General features: G+C 43.6%; 1 protein-coding gene across 1 annotated transcript; it reads left to right on the top strand.

Annotated features, from left to right (window-relative positions):
• The first annotated feature begins 83 nt into the window (after window positions 1-83).
• SIGMAR1 (sigma non-opioid intracellular receptor 1) lies at window positions 84-20,971 on the top strand. Its single transcript, XM_033935669.1, has 4 exons — window positions 84-272; window positions 5,863-6,063; window positions 11,636-11,728; window positions 19,616-20,971. Exons 1-4 carry the CDS (start codon window positions 122-124, stop codon window positions 19,843-19,845), a joined length of 675 nt encoding a protein of 224 aa, XP_033791560.1. The 5' UTR covers window positions 84-121; the 3' UTR covers window positions 19,846-20,971.
• The last annotated feature ends 6,999 nt before the right edge of the window (window positions 20,972-27,970 follow it).

Below are 27,970 nucleotides of genomic sequence, written 5' to 3'. Positions count from 1 at the left end.
CCCATTGGCTGGAACGCACGCGCACAGCACTTGGACCGGTCTTCTTCCTGCTGTGTTGGAAAAAAAAAAAAGCGGCCCTGGACCTTGGCGGCGCGCGCGCCGGCCGTTGCACGCGGCGGTGATGTGGTTGCTCGGCTCCCGCGCTCTGCGGGCTGCGCTGCTGCTGCTCGCGCTCGGCCTCCTGACGCTGCACCTCGTCCGCCTGTGGCTCGGCACCAAGTCGTACGTCTTCTGTCACGAGGAGGTGGCCTCGCTGGCCCGGAAGCACGCGGGTAAGAGGCGGCGGCGGCTGTCAAGGGGAGGGAAAAAGCGCTCGGGGCAGGGCGCCAGAGGCGTAACGCGAGCGACGGGCCTGACTGTCGTGCGTTGCTTTGAAATGCAATAGTGAACGACGGGCCAAACCACTAGGAAAGGGTGGATGGTTTTTTTTGTTTTTTTTTATAAATCTTTATTAATTTTCAATCTTTGACAGCGCATTACAAATAATATAACATAAAAAGATTACATCAAATGCACCATCTCACACAAATATTAAAGAAAACAATCAATTTCCCCACCCTTCTTCCAACTATTAATAATAATAATAATAATAATAGTTTATATACCGCAGGACTGTGAAGTTATGTGCAGTTTACAAAGATTAAAAGATGCTACAAATTGATTGAACTTAACAGGATGAAAGCTAGAGATTAACAGTTCAAGGGATCAGTTTATATCAAATCATATTATGTATTACAACATTATTACATTACATTACATTAGGGATTTCTATTCCGCCATTACCTTGCAGTTCAAGGCGGATTACAAAAGGTTAATTTAAATAAAAAACAGAGTTACAATGATTAGCTAGAGAGGTAAGTTGTAGATCTTTTAAACATTTAACGGGTTGTTGAGGGTGAGGTGGTTTGTAAAAGAATTAATAGGTGGTCATAGTGGAGGTTCTTTTGTTATTATTAGTGCAGTGATGGTGCAGTGATGATAATTAAATTTTTTTTAAAAACCCTCCCTTCCTTCCCCCCACCCTGGATGTGCAAGGAAATCTAAGAAAGAAAACATAGAAACATAGAAATTGACGGCAGAAAAGGGCCATAGCCCATCGAGTCTGCCCATACCAATGACCCACTCCCCGACTTTTACTTCCCTATAGATCCCACGTGAATATCCCATTTTCTCTTAAAATCTGACACGCTGTTGGCCTCAATCACCTGCTGAGGCAGCTCGTTCCAGTGATCGACCACCCTTTCGGTGAAGAAGTACTTTCTAGCATCACCTTGAAATTTCCCTCCCCTGATTTTCAGCGAGTGTCCTCTGGTGACCGAGGGCCCTGTAAGACTGAAGATATCATCTTTCACCTCTATACGCCCCGTGATATACTTAAAGGTCTCAATCATGTCCCCCCTCTCTCTTCGCTCCTCCAGTGAGTACATCCGCAGTTTTTTTAGCCTTTCTTCATACGTGAGATCCCTGAGCCCCAAGACCATCCTGGTAGCCATTCGCTGAACCGACTCAATTCTCAACACATCTTTCCGGTAGTGTGGACTCCAGAACTGAACACAATACTCGAGATGAGGTCTCACCATGGATCTGTATAGTGGCATTATGACTTCAGGTTTTCTGCTGACAAAACCCATACAGATGCAGCCCATCATTTGTCTTGCCTTGGACGAAGCCTTCTCCACATGATTAGCAGCCTTCATATCATTGCTAATGATCACTCCTAAATCCTAAATTGTATGTTAACAAAATCAGTCAATGGGCTCCATACTTTATTAAATACGTGGTGACCAGTCTTAAGCGCGCGAGACAGGCGCGCTGACAAACGAGCGCTGACAGTTCAGCACAAGACAGAGGCGCGCTGCAGAAAAACCTTCTTTTAAAGGGCTCTGACGGCCCCACTCTACTTAATAGGGATTGCGCTGCCGTGTTGGGGGGTGTAACCCCCCACATTATACTGAAAACTTAACTTTTTTCCTAAAAAATAGAGAAAAAGTTAAGTTTCTAGTATAATGTACAGTTACAACCCTCCCCCAACGCCAGCGTGATCACTATTGCTACTAATGCTCTGAATACCGTCGACGGTATAATGCTACTCATTGTGAAACCGTGTAATACACAGAACATGTAACTCTCCTGTTACTATCACTAGATGTTCAATGCTATACTCTGTAATTCGCTGTCTGTACAGTTTCTCTTCATTGTAAACCGCCTAGAAGTCGCAAGATTGTGGCGGTATATAAGAATAAAATTATTATTATTATTAAGTAAAGTGGGGGAGTTCCCCACCAACACCCCCCGTCAGAGCACTTTAAAAGAAAGTTTTTCTGCAGCGCGCTGAATTGTCGGTGCTCGTTTGTCAGCGCACATCTGTCTCGCGTGCTTAAGACTATGAACCAAATACGATACTAAAACTCGAACATTCCGCATGCATTCTTTCACATTTATATGTGTTACACACACTTGCCCATCGGAATGTGTAATTGAGTCTGTCATGACATTTCCAGTTTTTCGTGATCATTTGGATGGCTATTCCTGTCATGATCAATAAAAGACGGCTTTTATATTTATCCAAAACAGGCTTTACCTGTAACAATGTGCCACAAATTACGACTTCATAAGATAATGGAATAGATGAATCAAGAATAAGATTTATTTGTCCCCAGATTGACCTCCAGAAATCAAGTATCAATGGAGAAAAATATAACAGATGATCAAATAGTCCCTATATTAATATGACAATGCCAGCATCTACTAATTAGACTTAGAATTATCCAATATTTGTAATCGAACTGGGGGTCCAAAAAATCCTATGCAGTAAAAATAACCATGTTTGCCTTATAGATGCTGACGCTGTACATTTCAACCTCCAAGTCCAAATTCGTGGCCATCGAGATACAGAAATATACTGTTTTATCTCCATGCTCCAAATATCCCTGAGACTATTTTTTGGCTTTTTATTCAAGAATTGAAAAATTAATTTGTACCACTGGGCAGCCTGATGTCCTACTAAATCTCTCTGGTAGCAAAGGATCTGCAAGCTATAATAAGTTTTTAAGTTTTTCCATTCAGGGAACCCACTTTGAATGGCCTGCTTCAGCTGCAACCCCCTATATTGTTGAGATTTTAAAATGCCAAATGATTGCTGCAGCCGTGAAAAATCAAGCAGTTTCCCATTAGCTATAACATCATCCAATGTCCGAATACCTGCCTGCATCCAATTATTCCAGGCGATCCTAGCACCGCCTATTTGAATCTTAGAGTTTAACCATAAGGACTGCAAAGTAGATTTCATTATAGGAACATCTGTTAGTTTATCAATAAATTTAATTGTTTTCCTGACTATCGTGCGTTGCTTTGAAGTGTTTGAAAAGAAATTCAATAGTGAACGACAGCTACTACTTTGGAATGCGCCAAACCACTAGGCTTTTACATTTTAGGAAAGGGTGGAAGACTTATTGATTTCAATAATTTATAGTCCGCATATCCTATTGTATGTGCGTTTTATACTGCTAGCTCCTTCCCAATTCCCCAAAGCAGCCTTATCTACTCTTTGGGCTCCTTTTACAAAGGTGCGTTATGGTCTTAGCCCGCGCTAGCCGCTACTGCCTCCTCTTGAGCAGGCGGTAGTTTTTCGGGTAGCGCGTGCTAATCCAATGCGTGCAAAACGCTAGCGCACCTTTATAAAAGGAGCCCCAAGGTGCGCTAGGGGCAGGGGTCTCAAAGTCCCTCCTTGAGGGCCGCAATCCAGTTGGATTTTCAGGATTTCCCCAATGGATATTCACTGAAAGCAGTGCATGCACATAGATCTCATGCATATTCATTGGGGAAATCCTGAAAACCCGACTGGATTGCGGCCCTCAAGAAGGGACTTTGAGATCCCTGCGCTAGGGCGTTAACGCGCGGAATAGCGCGCTAGACCTTAAAGCCAGCATTGAGCGTAGCGCGCAGTAATTTCCTGCGTGCGCTAAAAACGCTAGCGCACCTTAGTAACAAGAACCCTTTGTCTCCTCTAGAAATTACCAGATATCTTCTTTTGGTAATATGTTTTTTTGTAATCGGCCTTGAACCGCAAGGCAGTGGCGGAATAGAAATCTCTAATGCAATGTACTTAGGGCTCCTTTTACGAAGGCGCGTTAGCGCTTTAACATGCGTAATAGCGCGCGCTAAACCGCCGGCCACGCTAGCCGCTACCGCCTCCTCTTCAAGTTTATTTAAAATATTTGATTTGATCGCAAAATCCAAATCCAATGCGATTTACGTTTAGTTAAAAATTAAGTTAATATAGAAAATTTAAAAAAACAAGACAATTAATACAGTTTTTATAAAATAATACGTTTGAAAAGGGAGGAGAGGGAAAAAAAAGGAATAAATACAATTCTTAAACAAATAAAAAGGGGTAGGTAATGAAACATGAGGTTGGGGAAGGATACCCACTTAATTTTCATTTAACAGTACTTCTGTGCCACTGAAATATCCTACTACGGTGAAATTTAAATGAATCGGTTAAAAGCGTCCTTGAAAAGCCAGCTTTCTAGAAGACTTTTAAACTTGCTAAGTACTTTTTCTTCTCTTATATTGATCGGGAGTGAATTCCAGGTTTGCGGGGCTGTAACTGAAAAAAAATCATCTCTCTCCTTGAATAAATGAGTTTTAGCGAGGGGACTACTAAGTAAAGATTTTTCTTCAGATCTTAAAAGATTTTGTAGGAGTATAAGGGATTAGAAATTTTTCTAAGAATGCAGGGTCCTTGTTTATTAATAGTTTGTGTGTGAGTAATGCTATTTTGTATGTGATTCTGTGGTTTACAGGTAACCAATGCTTTTCTTTTAAAAGGGGAGTTACATGATCAATTTTTTTCCTTTTAGTGATTATTTTTATTGCTGTGTTTTGGAGAATTTGTAGTCTACGTATTTATTTTAAGGTAGCTCCCTTATACAGGGCATTGCAGTAGTCAATTTTTGATATGACTAGCGAATGTATTAAAATATTCAACGATGATTCATCTAGAAAGGCAGTGGTTTTTTGGCTAGCTAAAGCCGCTGACCCGGCTTCATAAAAGGAGCCCTTAAATTCTTTCGTTGTATCTTTTTGTATGTGATGCTGTTTTGTTTTTAGCATGTTGCTCTCTGTTCCTCGCTTAGATTTGTGGCTAGGCGGGTTAGAAATTAATACTAGTTAAAACCGCAGTTCCCAAGTTTTGGTGCTCGATCGCCCTTCCCCCCACCCACCCCAGTCGGGGTTTACTGCGTCCACTCGTTGTTGGGCCACTTTAAGCCGAAGCTTTGCACAGTGACACACTTGATGAGCTTCAAAACTTGGGGCTCCTTTTATGAAGCCGCGATAGCGGCTTCAGCGCGTGCGACTTTTCATCACGCGCTCACCCCCGCGCTAGCCAAAAATCTACCGCCTGCTCAAGAGGCGGTAGCGGCCAGCGCGGCCGGCATTTTAGCGCACGCCATTACGCGCATTAAACCGCTACCGCGGCTTCGTAAAAGAAGCCCTTAGTGTTTTGTTTAGAGACTCGTTTGAGAAGTTCACCGGTAGACTGCTGCCCACTGACAGTTGATTTCTAGTTAGGTGAGATGTATGAGCAAGTGGAGCAGCAGGATTGGTCCCTGCTTTTATAATCTAGTACGTTTTCAATCGACAACACCTAATGGTACCTAATGTAGGTTAAAGTAAATGCTGCAAGTTATATTCAAGGCCAGTTCTAGTGCGTTTCGACCGTCCCATCTCCCAGCTGATATTTGCACCCGCCTGTTTCTCCACACTAGCGAAAACCTTGTTAATTTGTTTTGGTAATTTATGAATTTTTTTTAAGTTGAGGAGGTTTACGGTTTCTGAAACGCCTCCATTCCATTTCAGGTCTGGACTATGAAGTGGCTTTCTCCAAGATCATTACAGAGCTGCGAAAGAAGCACCCAGGTCATATACTGAAGGATGAAGACTTGCAGTGGGTGTTTGTGAATGCCGGAGGTTGGATGGGATCCATGTGCCTGCTACATGCTTCGCTTACAGAATATGTGCTGCTATTTGGTACTGCTGTCGACACTGGGGGACATTCAGGTAACAGACACTGACTTGGTTCATAGTCTTGTCTCCCTACCACATGTCGTCGTCCCCACACTCCTCTTGACTAACCTGTCCTTAGGTCTGGAATTCCCATTAGGCACAACAGACATATGCCTAGGGGTGCTTGTAGTGTGAAGGGCACAATCAGTGTGGTTCCACAAATTTCCTTCCCTTTAGCACAGGGATCTCCAAGTCCCTCCTTGAGGGCTGCAATCCAGTCGGGTTTTCAGGATTTCCCCAATGAATATGCATTGAAAGCAGTGCATGCACATAGATCTCATGCATATTCATTGGGGAAAACCTGACTGGATTGCGGCCCTCAAGGAGGGACTTTGAGATCCCTGCAGTCTAGCCAGATGGAGAAGAACAAGTTTGTATGTGTCATTTCTTTCAGCTTCAATTTGAAGTCTGAGCTGCATAGGGCCTATTGTGTCACAGGACATCTAGGCAGCATATGATCCAGATCTCAGATTGAATTTGACTGAAGAGGAGGAGGAGGAAGCAGCCGCAGTTGAACACTACTTTCCTCCTGGTGGTAGTGAAGAAAGTATCTTGGGGAAGATTAGAAGACCTTCTATTGACAAGTGCATGAGGTGTAAATCCAGCCCTCTATCTTCTATAAATACCGTGCAGGAAAGAATACCATTACGTAAGTACCATATTTCCCCATATATAGGCCGCGGCCTATACATGGGTTTTGCAAACCGGCTTAATGGGTGCGGCTTGCTTAAATGGGGCGGCCTATACATCATCTCCTCGCTGATAATTACCTCATGGACGGCTTCCTTCTTCCAATCACACTGTGCAAGGCAGGAGCGATGTTTGTGATCTGAAGCCTCGCCCTGTGCCCCTTCCTGATTGGCTGCTGTCGGTTCTCACGACACCAGACAATCAGGAAGGGGCGCAGGGTGAAACAGCCGACAGCTGTCCATGAGGTATTTACCAGTGAGGGAGGTATTTAAAGGGGGGAGGGGTGATGTGTAGGCCACCCCATTGTTTAAGCCAATTTAAGTTTTAAAACTCTTAGATAAGCCGTGGCTAGTAACAAGGGGGTGGCTTATCTAAGAGTTTTAAAACTTAAATCAGCATTTCCTACAGCCTTTACCAGGGGTAGGCAATTCCGACCCTCGAGCGCCGGAGCCAGGTCAGGTTTCCACAAAAAATATGCATGAGATCGATTTGCATCTCAAGGAGGCAGTGCATGCACATCCATCTCGTACATATTCATGGCGGAGATCCTGAAAACCTGACCTGGCTCCAGCTCTCGATGACTGGAATTGCCTACCCCTGGCCTGTACAAAGGGGCGGCCTATATATGGGGAAATACGGTATGAAGAAAAATAAGCTTTATTAGGTTTTGTTTTTCATAACTGCTTGCTCACTCGCACTTTCTCTCTCCTCTCTTTTCTCCTATTTGTTGGCTGAGAGCTGGTTTCCCTTCAGAGCTACCATGGACTATTGCAGGTTGTAGGTTGATATGTCTCCTCCCTTCCCCATCATTTTTGTTCTACAGATGAGCAGCCTGAACAAATGGGTTGTGTTCCTGTATCAGTAGATGGGAGGCTGAGAAATTTGAAAACCATGTATACCTGACTATAAATTGAGATTTTTTTTTATTTTTTTGTCCAAACAGGTCTTGGTTTCTATTTGAGCCAGGGCAAAAGATTCTCCTGCTCTGCTTCCTTCTGTTAGGACTGTGCTCCCTTCCAGCCTTACTTTGGATCTTGTTCTTCCTATCTTGAAAATGTCTGTTCATTTTGAACACATTTTAAGAAACCAAATCTAGATCTTTCTCTCATCTCAAATTTATTCCTGATCTCTGACCGGGGACAAGGTATGAATTGCTATAGCCATCGTGTTACATATGCTTTTAATTTGATAGACCACCCTCTACTGATCTTTTATCTTTCCCTTTTAAGACTTTTGCAGAATGTTTTTCAAATTATTTGGCTTTACTTCCTTTAAGACACCACATTCACAGTTCACATTAATTTTTCATCCTCGCCTTCTGAAGTATGGGATGCCACAAGACTCAGTACTCACCTCTGTCCTGTGTAATATTTTTATGGCTCTATTGATTTCACTGATTCAAAGTTGAGGCTTTAGCTGTTTTTGCTGGTGCTATGGTTAGTTCTGGGGTAGCTTTGGGTCTGTAGGCTATAGGGAAGTTAGGTCAAATTTGGGAAAGGGAAAGGAACTGTTTGTAGTTATACAACCACATTTAAAGCAGTTTGCATACAGGTATTTCAAGCATTTTTCTTATCTGTCCCGGTGGGCTCACACTCTGCCTAATGTACTTGGAGCAGTGGAGGACTAGGTAACTTGCCCAGGGTCGCAAGGAACAGCGTGGGGTTTGAACCTACAACCTCAGGGGGCTGAGGCTGTAGCTCTAACCACTGCGCCACAGTCTCCTCCAAATTAGGCTTTGCTTTCTAGCTGTTCAGACCAGCCCTAAACAATATTTTTAAGAAAATTTAAGTTTTTGAACCACTAATGTCTTAGTCTTTTAAATATCTCACTTGGAAAGTGGTCTTCCTCATTTCCATCACTTCGCCACGTCGAGTCAGTGAAATAATAATAATAATAATTTTATTTCTTATATACCGCTATACCCTAAGTTCGAAGTGGTTTACAATGAGAGTCGTGTCTAGAGAGAGTACAGTGTTAACAATAGGATACAGGATAATACAAAGTGAGCAGGTACTAGGGGTGTTTGCAATAAGGTACAGGATATTAACAAGTGAACAGGTACAGGATGTTTACAATAAGATACAGGATGTTACACTAAGACAGTGGTTCCCAACCCTGTCCTGGAGGAACACCAGGCCAATTGGGTTTTCAGGCTAGCCCTAATGAATATGCATGAAGCAAATTTGCATGCCTATCACTTCCATCATATGCAAATCTCTCTCATGCATATTCATTAGGGCTAGCCTGAAAACCCGATTGGCCTGGTGTTCCTCCAGGACAGGATTGGGAATCACTGCACTAAGATATAGGATGATATCATATGAACAGTATACAAGAGATCAATGCTGTTTACAGCTAGATATATACAATGTGCGTAAGAGAGGTGTACAGCATTAAGCGTTGGGGGAAGGGAAAAGGAAGGGGAAGGACTTTCGAGGGGGATTATAACTGGTGGGGGGAGAGAGCTTAGGTGGTGTTGAAGAGACGGGTCTTCAGAGATTTTCTGAAGTCAGCGTATGAAATACAAGTGCTTGTGTCAGACACTTCATATACAACGTTCTACCACGACAGTATCATTCTCCAAACTCATCCTAAATTCCTCCCAAAGGCTGTCTCCAAATTTCATCTGAACCAGCCTAAAGTTCTTCCTGTCTTCTTCCCAAGACCACATTCTCATACTGGTGAGGCTTCACTCCACACATTGGATTGTAAACATGCTCTCGCTTATTACCTAGATAGGACAAAACCTCACAGAAAATCCATTCAGCTGTTCTGGCCATTTGATCCTAACAGGCTTGGAGCTCCAGTTATCAAGAGGACAATTGCCACATGGTTCGTGGGCTGTATGTTTTTGCTATGCTAGCATTAGAGCAGTAGCAACTTCAGTAGCTCATGTACGTTGCACTCCCATTGAGGACATCTGTAAAGCAGCTACTTGGTCCTCAGTTCATACTTTCACATCCCATTACTGTTTAGAAAATCTTTCCAGCCGTGATCGTCTGTTCAGCCGAGCAGTTTTGCAAAATTTATTCTCTACATGAACCCAGCTTCCCTCCAACCCTTTGGTTTCAGGTACGGAGTCCCACATGTGAGAATATGCTGCCTGCTTGTTGTATATTTTATTTATTTAAATTTGTGTTTTATCCCGTTTTCCCCAAAGAGCTCAGAATGGGTTACAGGTTAAGCACAAAAAAGAAAATATCCAACCAGATCTGCAGTGAACCGAGCACCAAAATGAAAAACAAAGCAGAAACTGCAGACTATGTACAGGATGCAGGCAAAGAAATGCAGTAAATCTACAACCTTATTACCAACCAAGGGACCCGACGCGGTCTGTTGTTTCGGATAACACGCCTTCATCAGGGGTCTATGGTGGATAAGGTATTGAAACAAACCGCAATGAAAAAAAATCAAACAAGTGCCTGTGTGAATCCCTTGGTTGGTAATAAGGTTGTAGATTTACTGCATTTCTTTGCCTGCATCCTGTACATAGTCTGCAGTTCCTGCTTTGTTTTTCGTTACAGGTTAAACATACATAATAGAGGAATTAGTAACAAAGTTAGCATGTATAAAATCCTTGTTTCACTAAAACATCCCAGACAAAGACTATTGACTTGAACATCTGTGACTGCAATGTGCTGAAAGCTCTTGATAGCAGGTTGATAAATGTGAACAGTATTTATGGCACATCTAATTAGCACGTAAATTGAATTTTAAGCAATTACAAAATCAAATGTTCTATTAGAGACTAATTATATAAAAAAAAGTTACACAAAGCTAGAAGGATACAGATAGCTTGCACAGCTTCATTGACTTCTTCCTAGGTAAGTAACTCTGCCAATTCCATGACCTTTCCCTTCTTTGGCTTCTAGTATTTCAGCTCGCACCACAGCACCAGCCATGTTGAATACTTCCTTCAACTTCTTCCAAGTAACCTTATAGTCAGGGTTTGCAATAAACACTGTACTGCCAAGCCTCTCAGTCTGTAAAGCATGGATGACTTCATTGGGAATGTTACAGTTATTGAGGATACTGGGGGGGGGGGGGAATGTTGACACCAGGTCCAAGTGGTCTTCCCATGGGACCAAGTTCTCCCATAGGACCTGGACCCACGAAACCCTTAGGACCAGGGCCTCCCATGCTGTTTATCATTTTGTGCACTGATCTTCTGGCATGTTCTCCATCAGGATCTTCTTTAGCTTTCAGAGGTCTTCTATTAATAATAATAATAACAGCTTACATACCGCAATACTGTGAAGTTCTATGCGGTTTACAAAGATTAAGCAAAAGTACAAATTGATTGACTTTAAGAGGGGAGGAAGAAAGAGGGTTAATAGGACAGGAAATCCATTTTTGAGGAGAGAAAAGCATATATTTGTTCAAAACTTCAGCAGCCTTTCTCATATTTTCTTGTTTAAACTCAACCATGAATCCCCTTGACTTTCCTTCAGTGTCCATTAAGAGCTCCACATATGGTACCTCACCAACTTTTTCTTTCACAAGTTATCTGAGGACAGCAGGCAGATATTCTCACAACCCTCCTACCTCCCCTAGTTGGCTTCTTAGCTTTTTTTACTGAACTCATGGTCCCGTGAGCCTACCTCAGGTGGGAAGCTACCGACATATGCGTGGTATGGGCAGTCTCGAGATTTTGAAAAGTTTAAACTGTCCATATCCAGTTCTGTGGATGTCACCCACATGTGAGAATATCTGCCTGACGTCTTCCGTTAACACCCGTTACATGTAAGTAACTGTGCTTTATCTGTATATGTTTGCATACTTTTTATGCTTACATCCCATGTTGTCTATTAAGATGTTTTACTATGTATTGTGATAATATTCTAAATAGCATATTATGCCATAATGTCTATTACAGGGCGATACTGGGTGGAGATTTCAGACACCATCATCTCGGGGACCTTCAGACAGTGGAAGGAAGGGACAACCAAAAGTGAAGTTTATTATCCAGGCGAGTCTGCTTTTCATATATTTCCATTAAAGAAAAGATCCAGCTGGTGTTGCTAATTGATGCCCAGTGATTGATCTATATTCCTTCCTGACAGAAGTCCATGAGATCAGATCCTGTCCACATTAGAGAATGACACGGGGACAAATTTTTCCCCGTCCCTGTTGGAAATCATTTTTCCGTCCCGTCCCTGCGAGTTCTTTTCCTGTTCCCCATTCCTACAAGCTCTGTCCTCACCTGCGGAAGCCTAAAACATTTTAAAATCATAAGTGTTCGAGGCTTGCGTGGTTAAGGAAGAGCTTACAGGAATGGGACAGCGACAAAACTCGTGGGTTCAGAAATTGAGTTCCTGCAGGGATGGGGACAAATTTGTCCCCATGTCATTCTCTAGTCCACATATCCCAGGGAAGATGATGCAAAATTTTGGCTGTGCTGTTCTGAAAAGAGGTATTTATAGACCTAGTGGTTCTTGAAGGGAGTGCTTGCATTTCAGAACAGATTAAGCCCTGGATAATTCAGTTAACAGGCTCTTATATATGAGGAGCCTTTATGGCATTAGCAGGAAAAAGTTGCCAGTGAAGGATGAGACCACAGTGGCTTGGAGCACACACTTACCATGGTATTCTGAGAGGAATAGAAAATGCTACAGCCCAGGACTGCCTCTAGATTACAGGCAAAACAACTCAGTGTGGTCTTCAACTTGCTGATCTTTAAGCTGGGATGCTTATACAGTGGTACCTTGGTTTACGAGCATAATTCGTTCCAGAAGCATGCTCATAATCCAAAGTACTCGTATATCAAAGCAACTTTCCCCATAGGCCATAATGGCAATGCTGACAATTTGTTCCAGAACCCAAAAGGTGCCGAGGAAGTGGTGAGGGGTGGCCCAGGGATGTGTATCTGTTGGTTGCCTCCTCCGTCCGCCAGCCGCTGGAGAACCCCGCAGTGCCGCTTCGGGGGGTGGGGATGCCTCTTCTGTCCGCCAGCCGCTGAAGAACCCCTGAGCCCACACAGCGCCGCGTCAGGGGTATTATGATTCCGTCCGCCAGTCAGCCTTCCACGCTGGGTGCCTTCCACATGTTGGAGGGCCAAGAGAGCCCACGCAGCCGAGTGCTGAGCCACCTGCATGTTGCATACGATCACGCACTGCGTAGATGATTGAGATTGTGCGTGATCATATGCAACGTGCAGGTGGGACGGCACTTGGCTGCTTAGGCTCAAATAGAGGCTCTCTAACATGCGGAAGGCACCTGACGTGGAAGGCTGTCTGGCAGATGGAAGAGGAATCCCTCCTGAAGCAGCGCTTCCTGCAGCTGTAAGTGCTCGTGTATCAGGGCAGTGCTCGGTTTGTGAGACAAAAGTTTGCTGAGTGTTTTGCTCGCAAACTGAGGTTTCACTGTTTTTATAAAAGTCGCTTTTGGTGTTATCATGGCACATGAGAAGAGTAGAAAATCCCATGCCCTATTTACGTTCCCTTCAGCTAAGGGTTGTAAAAGCAAGAAACATCATGGGCACTATCTTTCCTATCGAGCAGCTTATTACGACAAAGATTTACATCCATTATTGATTAGATCGACATCTTATGAACCTTATAGAAAGCTTTTCTTTTTTCCAAATTTTTGGTTAACTAAATTTCTGTATATCACTTTATTCCATAATCTTTTGTTAACCGCATTGAACTAAGGGTTATGCGTTCTAGAAATCTGCTGTTAAGTTATGTTATTCTAATCTTACTATCTATTAAAGGCATCCTGAAAGAGGAGCATCTTTAGTCTCTTCCCAAACTTGTAAACAGTCCACTGCCAGGTTATTTTTATAGGTTGGGGCTAACTACTGGGAGAGCTCTTGTGTGTTTCTCTACCAACTCTACCGATTGCACTGATGGAAGATTAGTTTGAGCCAAACAGTAGGGGATGTTTTTCTGACAAGCTTTGCAAGTAAAATGGGCCCCCCCCTCGTTGAGTTTTGGGGAAGCCTAAAGTAAGAATGCATCAGTCCACTGAAAGGCAGTGATGCCTGATTCAGGGAAAAATCATTTGATTCCATTTGGCCCATTGAATTGATCAATTCGATTCACTTTTCCCGCCCAATCGGGTGGGTTTTTTTTTTTTTTTTCAAAATGTCCTGGCGGGTTTATTTTGTAGCCTCTTTACCCACCCCACCCCCCTTTGCCCTCTCCAACCCCATGCCGGCGCTGTGATTTAAAACCAAACTAAAAAGGCATTTCCTTTGTTAGGTCCTAGCTCATGCTCGCTGCCTTAGCACCAGCTTTGGCAGGCTACACATTTCATATTGTACATCACAAAATAGAGAATAAAATTATTTTTCTACCTTTTTGTCTGGTCATTTTAATTATTCATATCATGTTTGTCCCAGGCTCTGTTTTCTTTCTTCTGTTAACTCACTGCCCATTTGACATTTTCTTCTTTCTTTGTGCTCACCATCCATCTTTACCTTCTCTTCCTCTGCCTCTGTCAATAAAGTTATAACCAAACGGGGTTAGGTTTTCATCACCAGTCCAAAACCACTGTGTGAGCAATTTAAAATATTTTTTTACTCATTTTCATAATGCAATATGTGATATATAGTAATTTGTAATATTGTGATTTAAAATTTCTCAAATTGCTAAAGAGCAAGTTAAAGCCGGCAGATTTATTTTCAGGCTTTCTATAATGTGAAATGAACCAAGCACTTATCTTAATATCCCAACGGAGGCCCAACCGTTTCGCTCAACGGGCTTCTTCAGGGGTAACGATAAGAAATAAGGTGCCGGTATACACTTTGCTCAAAATTTCTTGAAAAAAGAGAGAAAAATAAAGAATATTATATCGATATTTTTACGACAAATGAGGACATATTCATATTAATAACATAATGATGTTATGACTGTTGGTGCTACGTGTAAGAATATTCTGTCAATAAACCAAATAAAACCGCAAGCAACAAAACAAACAATACAATGTAAATGTTATTTGAATAAAATATATAACTTGCCTGCGGTGTAGCTCTGAGTTATTTTGCCAGCAACAATTGTAAAACAAAATGGCGCCCGAATTTCTGTATCATTCCCACTGTCTACAATCTCTCTCTCGCCCTCGTGCCCTGGGTCAAACCTCTCTATTCCCCCCTACATGCAGTAACTCTCTTCCTCCCCTTTACTATTTACTATCCGGCCCAAATTCCGCACTATTTGGCCGTCCAAATAGCACTTAGCCGGCTATCCACTGACTATCTCCTGCTGAATATTTGGCTCAGCAAATAAGTAAGTGGCCAGCTATGTCATGTGACATAGCTGGTTACCGCCAATATTCAGCAGCCTGCCAGTAGGTCTGTATTTGACCACAAAGACTTAGCCAGCCAGCAACCAAATATTGCCTTAGCCAGCTATGTCTCTGCTGGCCAAAAATAGACCAGAAATTCATTGCCAGTCGCCATATATAATGCCAGTATTTAATTTCCAGGTTCACCACAGACCATGAGAGCCAGCTGTCTCCCATAGTCTGAATACGTATTGGGCCCTATATCTGTGTCCATCGGGCGATGTTCAATTTCTCACAAGCTCCTCTTCTAGGTTTCCTGATTCAGTAGAGCCTGAGGTTGTTTAGGCTGGCTGGTGCCTACTTTAGGGAATATACTTGATGGTGTCGGGTCCCTCCCTTCCTTTGCTTAAATTTTTCGTGCTCTTCTTCCTCCTTCCTCACTCACAAAACAAAACACCGAAGGGGTAATTACAAAGGGAAATTCCACTCTTGTGAATCAGTTTCAAGGGGATTTTTGGGCCAAATTGAGAGCAGTGTTGGACATATGCTTTGTAACTTCACTGTATGCAGTAGCATAGAAGAGTATTTAATTGATTGTATTCATGTAAATAGAAATTTAACAAAGTATTAAGATTAGAACATAAGAATGCCAAACTGGGACAGACCAAAGATCCGACCAAAGATCCATCAAGCCCAGTATCCTGTTTTCAACAGTGGTCAATCCGGATAACAAGTACCTGGCAAGATCCTAAGAAATAAAACAGATTTTATGCTGCTTATCCTAGAAATAAGCAGTGGATATCCCTAACTCCATCCTAATAATAGTTTATAGACTTTTCTTAAGGAAATTATTTTTTTTTTAAATGTTTGTTTGGTTTTTTTTAAACACTACTAAGCTAACTGCTTTTCACCATGTTCTCTGGCAATGAATTCGAGTTTACACATTGAGTGAAGAAATATTTTCTTCAGTTTTTTGTTTTTAAATCTACTACCGTGTTTTCCCTTAAATAAGACAGTGTCTTACATTCATTTGGGGCCCAAAAAAGGCACTAGGTCTTATTTTCAGGGTATGCACATGACCATCTCTCCCTTCCTCTCCTTCACCCCAATTCTTCCTCTTTCCTTTTTCTCCCCCATATGTGCAGCATCTTTCCTCCCCTCCCTCCCTCCCTCCCATCCCCCCTGTGCAGCAGAAGTTTGCTCAGCTTTTATCCTTCCCTCCCTCCCATCCCTTGTGCAGCAGAACCCTTGAGCACCCCACCACGCAGCTGAATCCCTACTGACCCTCCATTCTTCCCTCCCCGCCATCCGTGAGCGAGCCCTACCTTCATCTGAAGTAGCGTCAGGCCGGCAGCACTCTAAACAGGCTGCTAGGCCTTGTCCGTCGGGGATTTCACTCTGCCGTGTTACTGACAGAAGAGCTTACAATCTAATTTAGACAGGACATTTCAGGGTTGGGGAAATTATGATAGAGGAAATGATACAATGGGTCTAGGTATCCGACAGCAGTGAGGGGAAGTTAAGAGTTAAAAGCAGTTTCAAAAAAGTGGACCTTTAGTTTGGATTTGAACACTGCCAAGGATGGAGCATGACGTATTGATTCAGGTAGCCTGTTCCAGGCATATGGTGCCGCAAGAAAGAAGGGACGGAGTCTGGAGTTGGCAGTGGAAGAGAAGGGTAGAGATAAGAGGGGCTTGCCCGATGAGCGGAGATCACGGGGGGGGAGCATAGAGGGAGATAAGTGAGGAGAGATATTGGGGGCTTCAGAGTGGCCATTCTGGAATCTGGCGCAGAACACCTGCTTTCTGAATCTAGGGACTCTTGTGGTACAACAAGTGTGCTTCATCAGATCCCTGCCATGATTATGGGGTGTGACTTTGTCCATCGTTAACGGGAACAACATATAATTGCTCTTTTGAAGCCAGGACGGGATCTGAATTTACCTAGTTCTTATAGGCCTATATCCCTTTTGAACATAGAGGCAAAATTGTTTGCAAAAATTCTAACTAATTGATTGGCCCGTGTCTTACCTGATTTAATAGCAGATCCCCAGGTAGGTTTTGTTAAGATCGAAAGGTAACCTGTGATCTCCGACGAATACTTACCTCACTCGAGCACGTTGCTCATTATCTTTGCTCATAAGTTTTGATGTGGAAAAAGTTTTTCATTGTGTCTCGTGGAGTTTTTGTTTGATACTTTGAGACATTATGGTTTCCAGGGGTTTTTCTTCGATGAAATTTCTATGCTTTATGTATCACTGTTAGCTTCCATATGGGTCAATGGCAGAATTCTTTGAGATTAGATGAGGCACTCATCAAGGATGCTCACTCTTCTCACCTCTCTTGTTTATCCTTACTTTGGATCCTTTGATACGAGATATTTTGCAGACCCCGGATGTTCACAGAGTATGCATTGGTGCAGTGGAATTCAAGGTCTCCGCTTTTGCGGATGATCTCCTGTCCACATCACAGACTCGGGATGTTCTCTATCCGCGTTGTTGGAGGTGATGACAGAGTATGGAGATTTCTCTGGATTAAACTTGGATAAATCTGGATTGAATTTGGATAAATCTTTAGCCCTTGCAACGTCTGAGAGAGAATTGGAGAGGGGACATCTCCTGAAATGGGCTGACCACTCCTTTCGCTACTTGGGGGTGCAATTAACACCGTCTACGACTCATCTTAAAGAGACTAATGTGACTTTGTTACTGGACTATACCTGCCTCCACTTGGACTCCTGGAAGCTCTTTCCTATCTAAACTAAACTAAACCTTAGGTCTTCATGGTAGAATTCAGTTATTTAATATGATAATTTTCCCAAAATGGCTTTGTCTTACAGATTTTACCGCTCTGTTTGTTGAAGAAGGATCTGCAAGCCTTAAATGACCTTTTGTCCAAATTTCTCTAGGGAGGCAAGAAGCCCTGTGTGGCCTTTCATTCTTTGCTGGAGTCCTGGTCTTGGGGTGGGGAGGGTGGGAAGGGAGATGTGAGTTCCAGATATGCAAAAATTTAATCAGGCATGTTTATTTCGATATCTTGGGGACTGGATCATAGGTCGAGAAACATATACTTGCTTTGATTATGAATTAGCATGGTATTACCCATGGCATTTGAATTCTCTTCAGGCCCCCAGGTCTTTTCTCCTTACTCATTTACGCTCCAGTCTCTTGATATGTTCTTTGCGAGACACTTGGAGAGTTATAGTGAGGGGGGGATGCCAGGAGTATCCGACCAGCTACCTCTTCGTGGAAATCTTTAATTCTTACCATGTCGCGACAAGTCCACCTTCCAGAGATAGGAACAACTGGGTCTGACTTTGTTATCCCATGTTCTCCGGAATGATGGGTCCCTGACATTTTGGCAGGATCTTCAGCAAAGGGAGGAGATCGAAGCTAGAGACTACTTTGCATATCTCCAGTTGAAACATTATGTTAACTTCTTAAATATAGAAGGTCTGAAGGTCGGCTTGGGAGATAAGCTCAAAGACTTTTGATAGATTTGAAGATGATACATAAAATAGAGAATGACACGGTGACAAAATTCATCACCGTTCCTGTCCCCGCGGATAACCGCGGGAAACCATCTTCATGTCATTCTTTAAGGAGAGAGGGAAGAATCAGAGTATGAATGGCCACAACCACTGACCCGCAAGCTTTGCTTTGAAGAATGCTGGTGTAGAAGGACTGAGGTTGAAACAGACACTACAGAATGACAGTCTCTGGTATCCAGAGCAGATATTGTGATGTCATAATGCCTCATTCCACCAGTGACATCAGTGATGTCACAATGGCTTCATTATCCTTGGCTCACATAACAATCAGAGTATGAATGGCCACAACCACTGACCCGCAAGCTTTGCTTTGAAGAATGCTGGTGTAGGAGGACTGAGATTGAAATAGACACTAGAAAATGACATGGGATTATTTCCCGCAGTTATCTGCGGGGACGGGAACGGTGATGAATTTTGTCACCGTGTCATTCTCTAACATAAAAGCCTTATATCTTATTTCCCCTAGTAAATCATGGGTGCCCTTGTGTGTCCGCTGGATGCCGGATCTGGGTATCTCACCTCAGGATTTGGAAATGGGGTGCCTCATCAGTCGTATTACGTCTTTATCAACTTCAGCTGAGCTATGTGAATGTCAATTCCGAGTATTACATAGAGTATATTTTACTTACATAGAACTATTTAAGTTGGGGTCTGTCGGAATCATCCCAGTGTGAGAGGTGTAAGTGCAATGATAAGTCCTTCATCCATGCTTTTTGTTGTTGCCCAAGGATTAAAGCTTTTTGGAGAAGGGTGATTAGATACTTAGAAAGTTTACATAACATAACATCATACTTATAAACTGCGTAACCATAAGTTCAATGCCTTTAACAAAAGATTAATAATAAAAATAACAAACGCATAAAACTAGTTGGCCAAGTACTTTGAGAAAAGGTAAGTTTTCAACAGGGTTCTAAAATGTTTGTAAGAGCAAGCACTATGCAACAACGGTTGAAATTCATCGTAGAAAGCAGCTTGGAATGCTAATGTACGATTCAAAGATTTCTTACTTTTACAACCCTGAGCAGATAGCATATTACCTGCATTTCAAGAGTTAATAACATTTGTCTTTGTGTACTTGCAGGTGACACTATAATTCACACAATAGGGGAAGCCACCTCAGTGCAGTGGACTGCTGGCACATGGATGGTGGAGTATGGCCGTGGATTTATTCCTTCTACATTGGGATTTGCTCTGGGAGACACATTCTTCAGTACTCAGGACTTCCTGACACTCTTCTACACCCTCCGAGTCTACATGAGGGCCATGCTTCTAGAAACCAGCACTTACCTCATGGAGATAGGGGTCTTCTGAAACATGGCTGCCATTGCTGTATGCTTGCAAGATGGTCTCTTTCCTCTCTTCGTTATTATGTGCTAGGTGTGCATCAAGATCTACAAGGCTTGAATTTACTGCAGTCATTTTTCCAACCAGTGCTCAATCAATTTTCTTTCCCAAAAGGGATCAAAACTTTCCTGCACAGTTCATGTAACATCTTGTGAAGCTCACAATAACTCCGTCTCTGTGTGCACGAGAAAGCTGGATTATTTTCACAAAGTATCAAAGACAAGAAAAGCAATACAAAAATGTGGACTGTTTTTTTATACAAATACTGTATAGTATATTTATTATGAGAATATACTGTACATTCACATATATTGTATATATAACATTGTAATACTGTACATGTTTGTAAGTGTTCTGTGGAAAGCATGGCTGAAAGGACTGAATGTTTATCTTGAAGCCTGTTCCAGAGTGGGTGTGGGATCTGGTGCTGTTACTGTGTTTGTATAGGTGATTTATATGCACCTATATAAATGCATCTATTCCCAGACATTGCTGCTGTAGTTCTATAAACAAAAGAGAGAACAGAATAAGATATTGCTTAGCAGATTTTCTTTAGTCTTTCTGTTAGATGGTGTAATCTGCTTCTGTGTGTTTGTTTTTTTGATCAGGAATTGCCTTCTTGTGGGAACCATAGCCTTATTTTATTTTGAATCACGATATGGGCTTAGCCAACCAGAAGACTTGTTGCAGAAAAGAGACTTTATATACGTGTGAGAAGCTGCCTAACATCTGTTGGGGGGGGGGGGGAGGAGGGGGGCGGTAGACACGATGAATTTGGAAAGCTCCAGGTCTCCGTGGAGAAACTCATTGCTTCCCATCTGCAGTGGCCCATGATGCACAACTTCAGGGACCTGCATATAGGAGCCAATAGTGACCATACTAGGAGCAGTGGCATTTTCGATGTGTAAAAACAAAACCTACTAATACCCCTAAAGGATTTTTATTCATTTTGGGACAAGCTGAGAGAGGTTGAGGGAAAGGATAAAAAGGGAACGGAAGCCACACCAGACTGTAATGTCAGGTATTCTCATGCTCTGTGTTGTTTAAAGCCTTAATACTTTTGTGCTGTAAATAATACCACACTAATGTACCACTGCTGTTTTTTTTTTTTTGTTACATTCGTCAGGTATTCTCATGCAACATCTATCCACTACTACTAATTTCTATAGCGCTGCTAGACATACGTTTAATGTACAGCGCTGTGTATAAGAGACAATCTCTACTCGATAGAGCTTTCAGTCTCATCAAAACAGACAAATGTGATTCTTTTGGGTGGGCCTTTACTATTTACTTTTTATATATTGGGTACCGCTTATACTTCTGCATAGTGAAATGGTGAGTTATCAAATAAATAAACTTCTAATAGGAGTTAGGGAATGGTAAAACAGACACTGGTAAGAATTAGGAGCTAAAAGCAGCCTCAAAAAGGTAGACTTTTAGCCTAGATTTGAACACTGCCTGAGAGTGATCTGCACTCGCGCACTCTGTTCCAGGCATATGGTGCAGCAAGATAGAAGGGTCGGCATTTGGAGTTGGCAGTAGAGGAGAAGGGTACCGATGAGACACGTAACCCTTAGGGTTTCCCAACTTGGGCTCTTGTCATGTGGCTGTTTATCAACCCTTAATAAAATATCATCCTCTGTCACTAAGTAAAACTGCTGTTCAGGATATCCCCACCAGATCTTGAAAAGATCTGATTGGTGTAATCACCAGGTTAATCTGCAAATTTTATTTAGCTTAAATACCAGCCCTCTGAGGGGTTGATCTAGTCTAGAGAACCAGCTTCAAGAATCTCTGCTCTTATCTTTCTCAGATTTAAAACAAACTAGAGAAAATATTTCTTCACTCAACATGTAATTAAACTCTGAAATTTGTTATCAGAGAATGTAGTGAAAGAAGTTAGCTTAGCAGGATTTTAAAAATTGGGGGGGGGGGGGGAAATTTTCTAAAAGAGATGTCCATAAGCCATTATTAAGAGGCTTGGGGAAACCCACTGTTTATTCCTAGGATAAGCAGCATAAAATCTGTTTTTCTGCTTGGGATCTTGCCAGGTACTTGTGACTTGAATTGGCCATTGTTGGAAACAGGGCTGACTTCAGTGCCAGGCAAAATAGTGGAAACAATTATAATGATTTAATGGGACAGAGTCAGCATGGGTTTAGCCAAGAGAGATTTTGCCTCACCAATTTGCTGGACTTTTTTTGAAGATGTGGATAAACGTGAGCAGGTTGATATAGTATTTTTTTTTCAAAGTTCTTCATGAAAGGCTCATGAGAAAATTAAAGAATCATGGGATAGGAGGCAAAGTTCGATTGTGGATTAGAAATTGGTTATCAGATGGAAAACAGAGGGTAGGGTTAAATGGTCATTTTTCTCAATGGAGGAGAGTAAAAGTGAAGTGCTACAGGGATCTGTACTGGGACCAGTGCTATTTAACTTATTTATAAATGATATGGAAATTGAAATGACATGGTCAATGATGGCAGATAAAGCCCTGAATGGTCCATCCAGTCTGCCCATGCATATACTCTCTATCATTTAATTTAAATTGTTCTTTTTCTTAGATATTTCTGGGCCAGAAACCCAGAGCTCTGTCCAGTATTGTGCATCTACTGGAGTCTCTGTCAAAGCTCACTCCAGATCATCTAAACCAGGGGTGTCCAACCTTTTGGCTTCCCTGGGCCGCATTGGCTGAAAAAAATGTTTCTGGGGTCGCGCAAACGCTGCAGCAAGATAGAGGAGGGAACCAGCAAGACGGTAAACACCCAGGGGCAGCAGAGGAAAACGCTGCATCGCCCTCAACCGGGGCCGCAAGTTGGACATCCCTGATCTAAACCATCCCAGCCCATCCTCAACTGGATGTTCATATACAGGACACAGGCCATGCAAGCCTGCCCACTACTGGCCTTAGTTCCTTCGATGCATACCCCATTATTTTCTGATTAGAGATACTCTGTTTTCATCCCATGCTTGTTTGAACTCTCACCATTCCACGCATCAACCACCCTCTCGGTAAAGAATTTCCTAACATTACTCTTGAATCTACCACCCCTCAACCTGAGATTATGCCCTCTGGTTTCTCTGGCAAAGATTTTGTTCTACGTTAATACTTTTCAAGTATTTGAACATCTGAATCATATCTCCCCTGTCCTTTCCTCTAGGGTATACATATTCAGTGCTTCCAGTCTCTCATCATTTGTCTTTTAGTGCAGACTAGAGAATGACACAGTGGTTGTTGGGGGAGAGAAAGGAAGTGAATGGCCTTGTTTCCGCAGTGAAGGGAGGGAATGCGCGCGGTCACCGATTGCACTCCCTCCCTCCATACTGATAGCCGCCGCCCGATTGCCACCGCCCAAGCATCTCCCCTCCTGATTGCCGCTGACCAAGCTTCTCCCTCCCTCCCTCCCTCCATCCTGATTGCTGCCACCGCCCAAGCATCTCCCTCCCTGCCTTACCTTTGCGGCAGGGAATTTCTCTAAATGTGCTTCTTACCAGCAGCTGAAGCATTGAAATCACATGTGGCTGCTGTTAAGTCATCTCTGATGCAACTGGAAGTTGCATCAGAGACGACCTTTCCTGCACCCACACTCCGGCTGCTGGTAGGAAACATTTAGAAATTCCCTGCAGCGAAGGTAAGGGGCAGGGAGGGAGAAAGGGAAGAAAGGTAGGAGGGAGAAAAACAGACACTGAAGGGACCTGGGGAAGGTAGAGTGGAGGAAGTAGGGAGAAGACGCTGAAGGGAAATGGGGATGACAGTGGGGAAAAGACACTGAAGGGAATGGGGAAGAGAGAGTGGGGAGAAGACGCTGGAATTGAAGAAGACAGAGATGCCAGACTATGGGGGAGCGGAGGGAAGAAGATGAGTGCCAGACCAATTGGGGGGGTGAAGGGAGAGGCATAGTAACAGAGCAAATGGAAGGTGCAGAGAGAAGACAGACAGTGGATGGAAGGAATTGAATGAGAAGATGAGGAAAGCAGAAACCAGACAACAAAGGTAGAAAAAAAATTCTATTTCTTTTTTTTTTTTGCTTTAGGACAGGGGTGTCCAATGTCGGTCCTTGAGGGCCGCAATCCAGTCGGGTTTTCAGGATTTCCCCAATGAATATGCATTGAAAGCAGTGCATGCAAATAGATCTCATGCATATTCATTGGGGAAATCCTGAAAACCCGACTGGACTGCGGCCCTCGAGGACCGACATTGGACACCCCTGCTTTAGGATAAAGTATATTAGTTGTGTTGCTAAAAATTTATAAACAAAGCCCTGCCAGCTGAACATCTCTTTCTCCAATTCACAGAACTTTGATTTATAAGGAAGGAATAAGCTAAATATTGCAGTACTGAGGCTTGTATGGATGCTGTGGGGACAGGGCGGTGAAGGGGATGGTGGTGTCGGGGCGGTGAAGAGGCCAGATTTTTTTCCTGTGTCGTTCTCTAGTGCAGACTTGCCATTTTTGTCGCCTTCCTCTGGACCACTTCAAGTCATATATCCTTTGCCAGATACGGTTTCCAAAATTGAACACAGTACTCCAAGTGGGGCATCAGCACCTTTTATCTTCTACTGGCTATGCCTCTTTCTACACAGCCCAGCATCCTGGCAACAGCCACTGCCTTGTCATACGGCCTCTTTGCCTTTAGACCTTTCCTCTAACTTTTGCAGATCCTTTTTCATGTTTTCCACACCCTCCTTGGTGTCTGTTCTGTTACAAATCTTGGTAAGCCAGATTAGTACAGATGGGTTTCTGTTGGCGTTGACTGTGCACAATCAATGTCTTTTTCATTCACACAAAACACAGATACAGCCTCATCCAGAATGGAATAAGTAATCAAGTTTCCAAGTTTAATTAAAAATTTGATAAAATGCTTATAAGTGATTTCTAAGAGATTTACAATAAAATAATAAACTAAAATTAGAAATATGTAGACAAAGGTTAAACTGAACCACCAAGAAGCCAGAATCTGCATACAATGCAACACCACAGAAACAGTGATGCATGCCTCCTAATACTGTGCAAATTATAAAGATAGCAGATGTAAATTTGAAAAAAAAAAAGATAATTTATTAAGTGGTGATTGTTATTTAACAAGCAGAAATAATGGAAAATAATACCATTTTTATTAGACTAGTACATTTTTCATTTAGCTTTCAGATGCCTTCTTGAGGACAGTACAGTATTGTACTGCAGTTATGATATCCTGACCTGAGGAAGAGAGCTGTGGCCTCCAAAAGCTGAAAATATATTTAAATTAGTCTGATAAAAGATCACTTTATTTCCATTATATACACAGCTACAGTACTACTTTTCCAATACCTTACTTCAGGGGTGTCCAATGTCGGTCCTCGAGGGCCGCAATCCAGTCGGGTTTTCAGGATTTCCCCAATGAATATGCATTGAAAGCAGTGCATGCACATAGATCTCATGCATATTCATTGGGGAAATCCTGAAAACCCAACTGAATTGCGGCCCTCGAGGACCGACATCGGACACCCCTGCCTTACTTCCATTATCAACAAAAGCTACAATACTACTTTATCCTAAAGCAACAAAGAAAAAGAAAACTAATATTTTTTTCTACCTTTGTTGTCTCTGGTTTCTGCTTTTCACTCTCTTCCATTTAACATCTTCCATCTTTCACTGCCCCTTCCATATGGCATCTGCCCTCTTACTTTGTCCATTCCATATATTGTCTACCCTTTCCCCTTCCATCACCACCCTATGGTCTGGCATCTCTGTCTCTTTCTCTTCCTCCCATGGTTGCATCTCTACCCCCTTCCATATCTCCTCCAACCCTCATGCACTGGGATCTCTTCCCTCTCTCTCCCCATAGCCCATGGTCTGACATCCCTGTCTCCCCCTTTCCATGCTCTGTCATCTCTCTCCTATGCTCCCCTCCCCATGGTCTGGCATCTCTTTTCTCCTCACCCTTCCCTTTTCTTTCTTGTCCCAGCCCCCACCCCATGGTAAGGAATCTCTGTCCCTTTGCATCTCTCTTCTCTGCTTCCCTTTTCCTCCCTCCCTTCCCTATGGCCCGGCCTATCTCCTCTCCCTTCCCTGATGGTCCTTTCTTCCTTCCTCTCTTCCAGTTTTGTCCTTTATCACTTCCTCTCTCCAATCAACTAGGTGCAACTTTTCTCATACCTCTTTCTCTGCCGCTTGTAAGCTTTGGGTCACTGGCAGCGTTAATGAGCTGAACACTTTGCTTCTGGCAACCATGGACGTTTTCTCTCTGCTTCAACTTCCTGTCCCCGCAGAGGCAGGCAGTGTGTTCAGCTCATTAATGCTGCCGATGGCCAAAAGCTTGCAGGCTGAAACAGGGAGAGATAATTGCATTGGAGCACCCCTGATGAACTGCACCTGGTGTGGATGCTCCCCCCCCCCCCCCAGTATGCACTACGGTAGTGCATATGCGATCACATTAATATTAGGGATGCTTGGGCACCCACAGTGTGGCACTTATGTCCTAGGCCAGCGATGGCGAACCTATGGCACGCGTGCCAACTGTGGCACGCGAAGGCCTTGCAGCTGGCACGCGCAGGGCCGCCATCAGGGCAGTACTACCAGGGGAGAGAGCTGAACGGGGACGATGGGGGACCCGTGGGGTTAAATATAACTCGAGCCGCGAGTTTCGTCTTCTACTCCGACTGCCCTGCCGCTCACACAGCCGATCGGAAATCTTCCCCAACGTCAGCGCTGAAGTCGGGGAAGATTTCCGATCGGCTATGTGTGCGCGGCGGGACAGGCAGGAAATAGAAGACAAGCCTACGTGGCTCGAGCTACATTTTGCTGAGAAAGTTGCTAAGATGGGCTGGGAGACAAAAGGGGGAGGGAGTGCGTTTTGGACACAAGGCATGAACTTGGGAGAAAGGAAGGGAGGGAAAGAGATGCTGAGGTGGGGGAGGGAATGGGTTTTTGGAACAGAAGGCATGAACTTGGGAGAGAGGAAGGGAGGGAAAGAGATGCTGAGGTGGGGGATGGAATGGGTTTTTGGACACAGAAAGCATGAACTTGGGAGAGAGGAAAGGAGGGAAAGAGATGCTGAGGTGGGGGAGGGAATGGGTTTATGGACACAGAAGGCATGGACTTGGGAGAGAGGAAGGGAGGGAAAGATGCTGAGGTGGGGGAGGGAATGGGTTTTTGGACACAGAAGGCATGGACTTGGGAGAGAGGAAGGGAGGGAAAGATGCTGAGGTGGGGGAGGGAATGGGTTTTTGGACACAGAAAGCATGAACTTGGGAGAGAGGAAAGGAGGGAAAGAGATGCTGAGGTGGGGGAGGGAATGGGTTTTTGGACAAAGAAAGCATGAACTTGGGAGAGAGGAAAGGAGGGAAAGAGATGCTGAGGTGGGGGAGGGAATGGGTTTTTGGACACAGAAAGCATGAACTTGGGAGAGAGGAAGGGAGGGAAAGAGATGCTGAGGTGGGGGATGGAATGGGTTTTTGGACACAAAGCATGAACTTGGGAGAGAGGAAAGGAGGGAAAGAGATGCTGAGGTGGGGGAGGGAATGGGTTTTTGCACACAGAAGGCATGGACTTGGGAGAGAGGAAGGGAGGGAAAGAGATGCTGAGGTGGGGGAGGGAATGGGTTTTTGGACACAGAAGGCATGGACTTGGGAGAGAGGAAGGGAGGGAAAGAGATGGTTGTGTATACGGGGAATAGAAGAAAGAATTTTTGGTCATAGGGAGGGAGTGAGGTACAGACAGTGGCATACCAAGGTGGGGGTGGGGGCGGTCTGCCCCGGTTTTACGCCCCAAGGGGGTGCACAGCTGGCCACCCTCCAGTGTTCTCCCTAGGCTGGCAAACTGCGTCTCTTTAGCCACTTGAGTGCCACCGCCGCCATTGGGAACAGGCCGGTGCCAAGTTCTTCCTGCTTTTCCCTGTGGGGCCGACCAACTCTCGCCACCCGCGTCAATTCTGATGTCGGAGAGGACGTTCTGGGCCAGCCAATTGCTGCCTGGCTGGCCCAGAACGTCCTCTCCGATGTTAGAATTGACGTTGAGTGGCGAGAGTTGGTCGGCCCCGTGGGGAAGAGAAGCAGGGCGAACTCGGCGCCAGCCTGTTCCCGATAGCGGCAGTGGCAGCCTATTCCCCAGT

This window comes from Geotrypetes seraphini, chromosome 1 (genome assembly GCF_902459505.1).
Source record: "Geotrypetes seraphini chromosome 1, aGeoSer1.1, whole genome shotgun sequence".
NCBI lineage: Eukaryota > Metazoa > Chordata > Amphibia > Gymnophiona > Dermophiidae > Geotrypetes > Geotrypetes seraphini.
The sequence above is the reverse complement of the archived record's forward strand: the minus strand, read 5'-3'. Positions and strand labels throughout refer to the sequence as shown.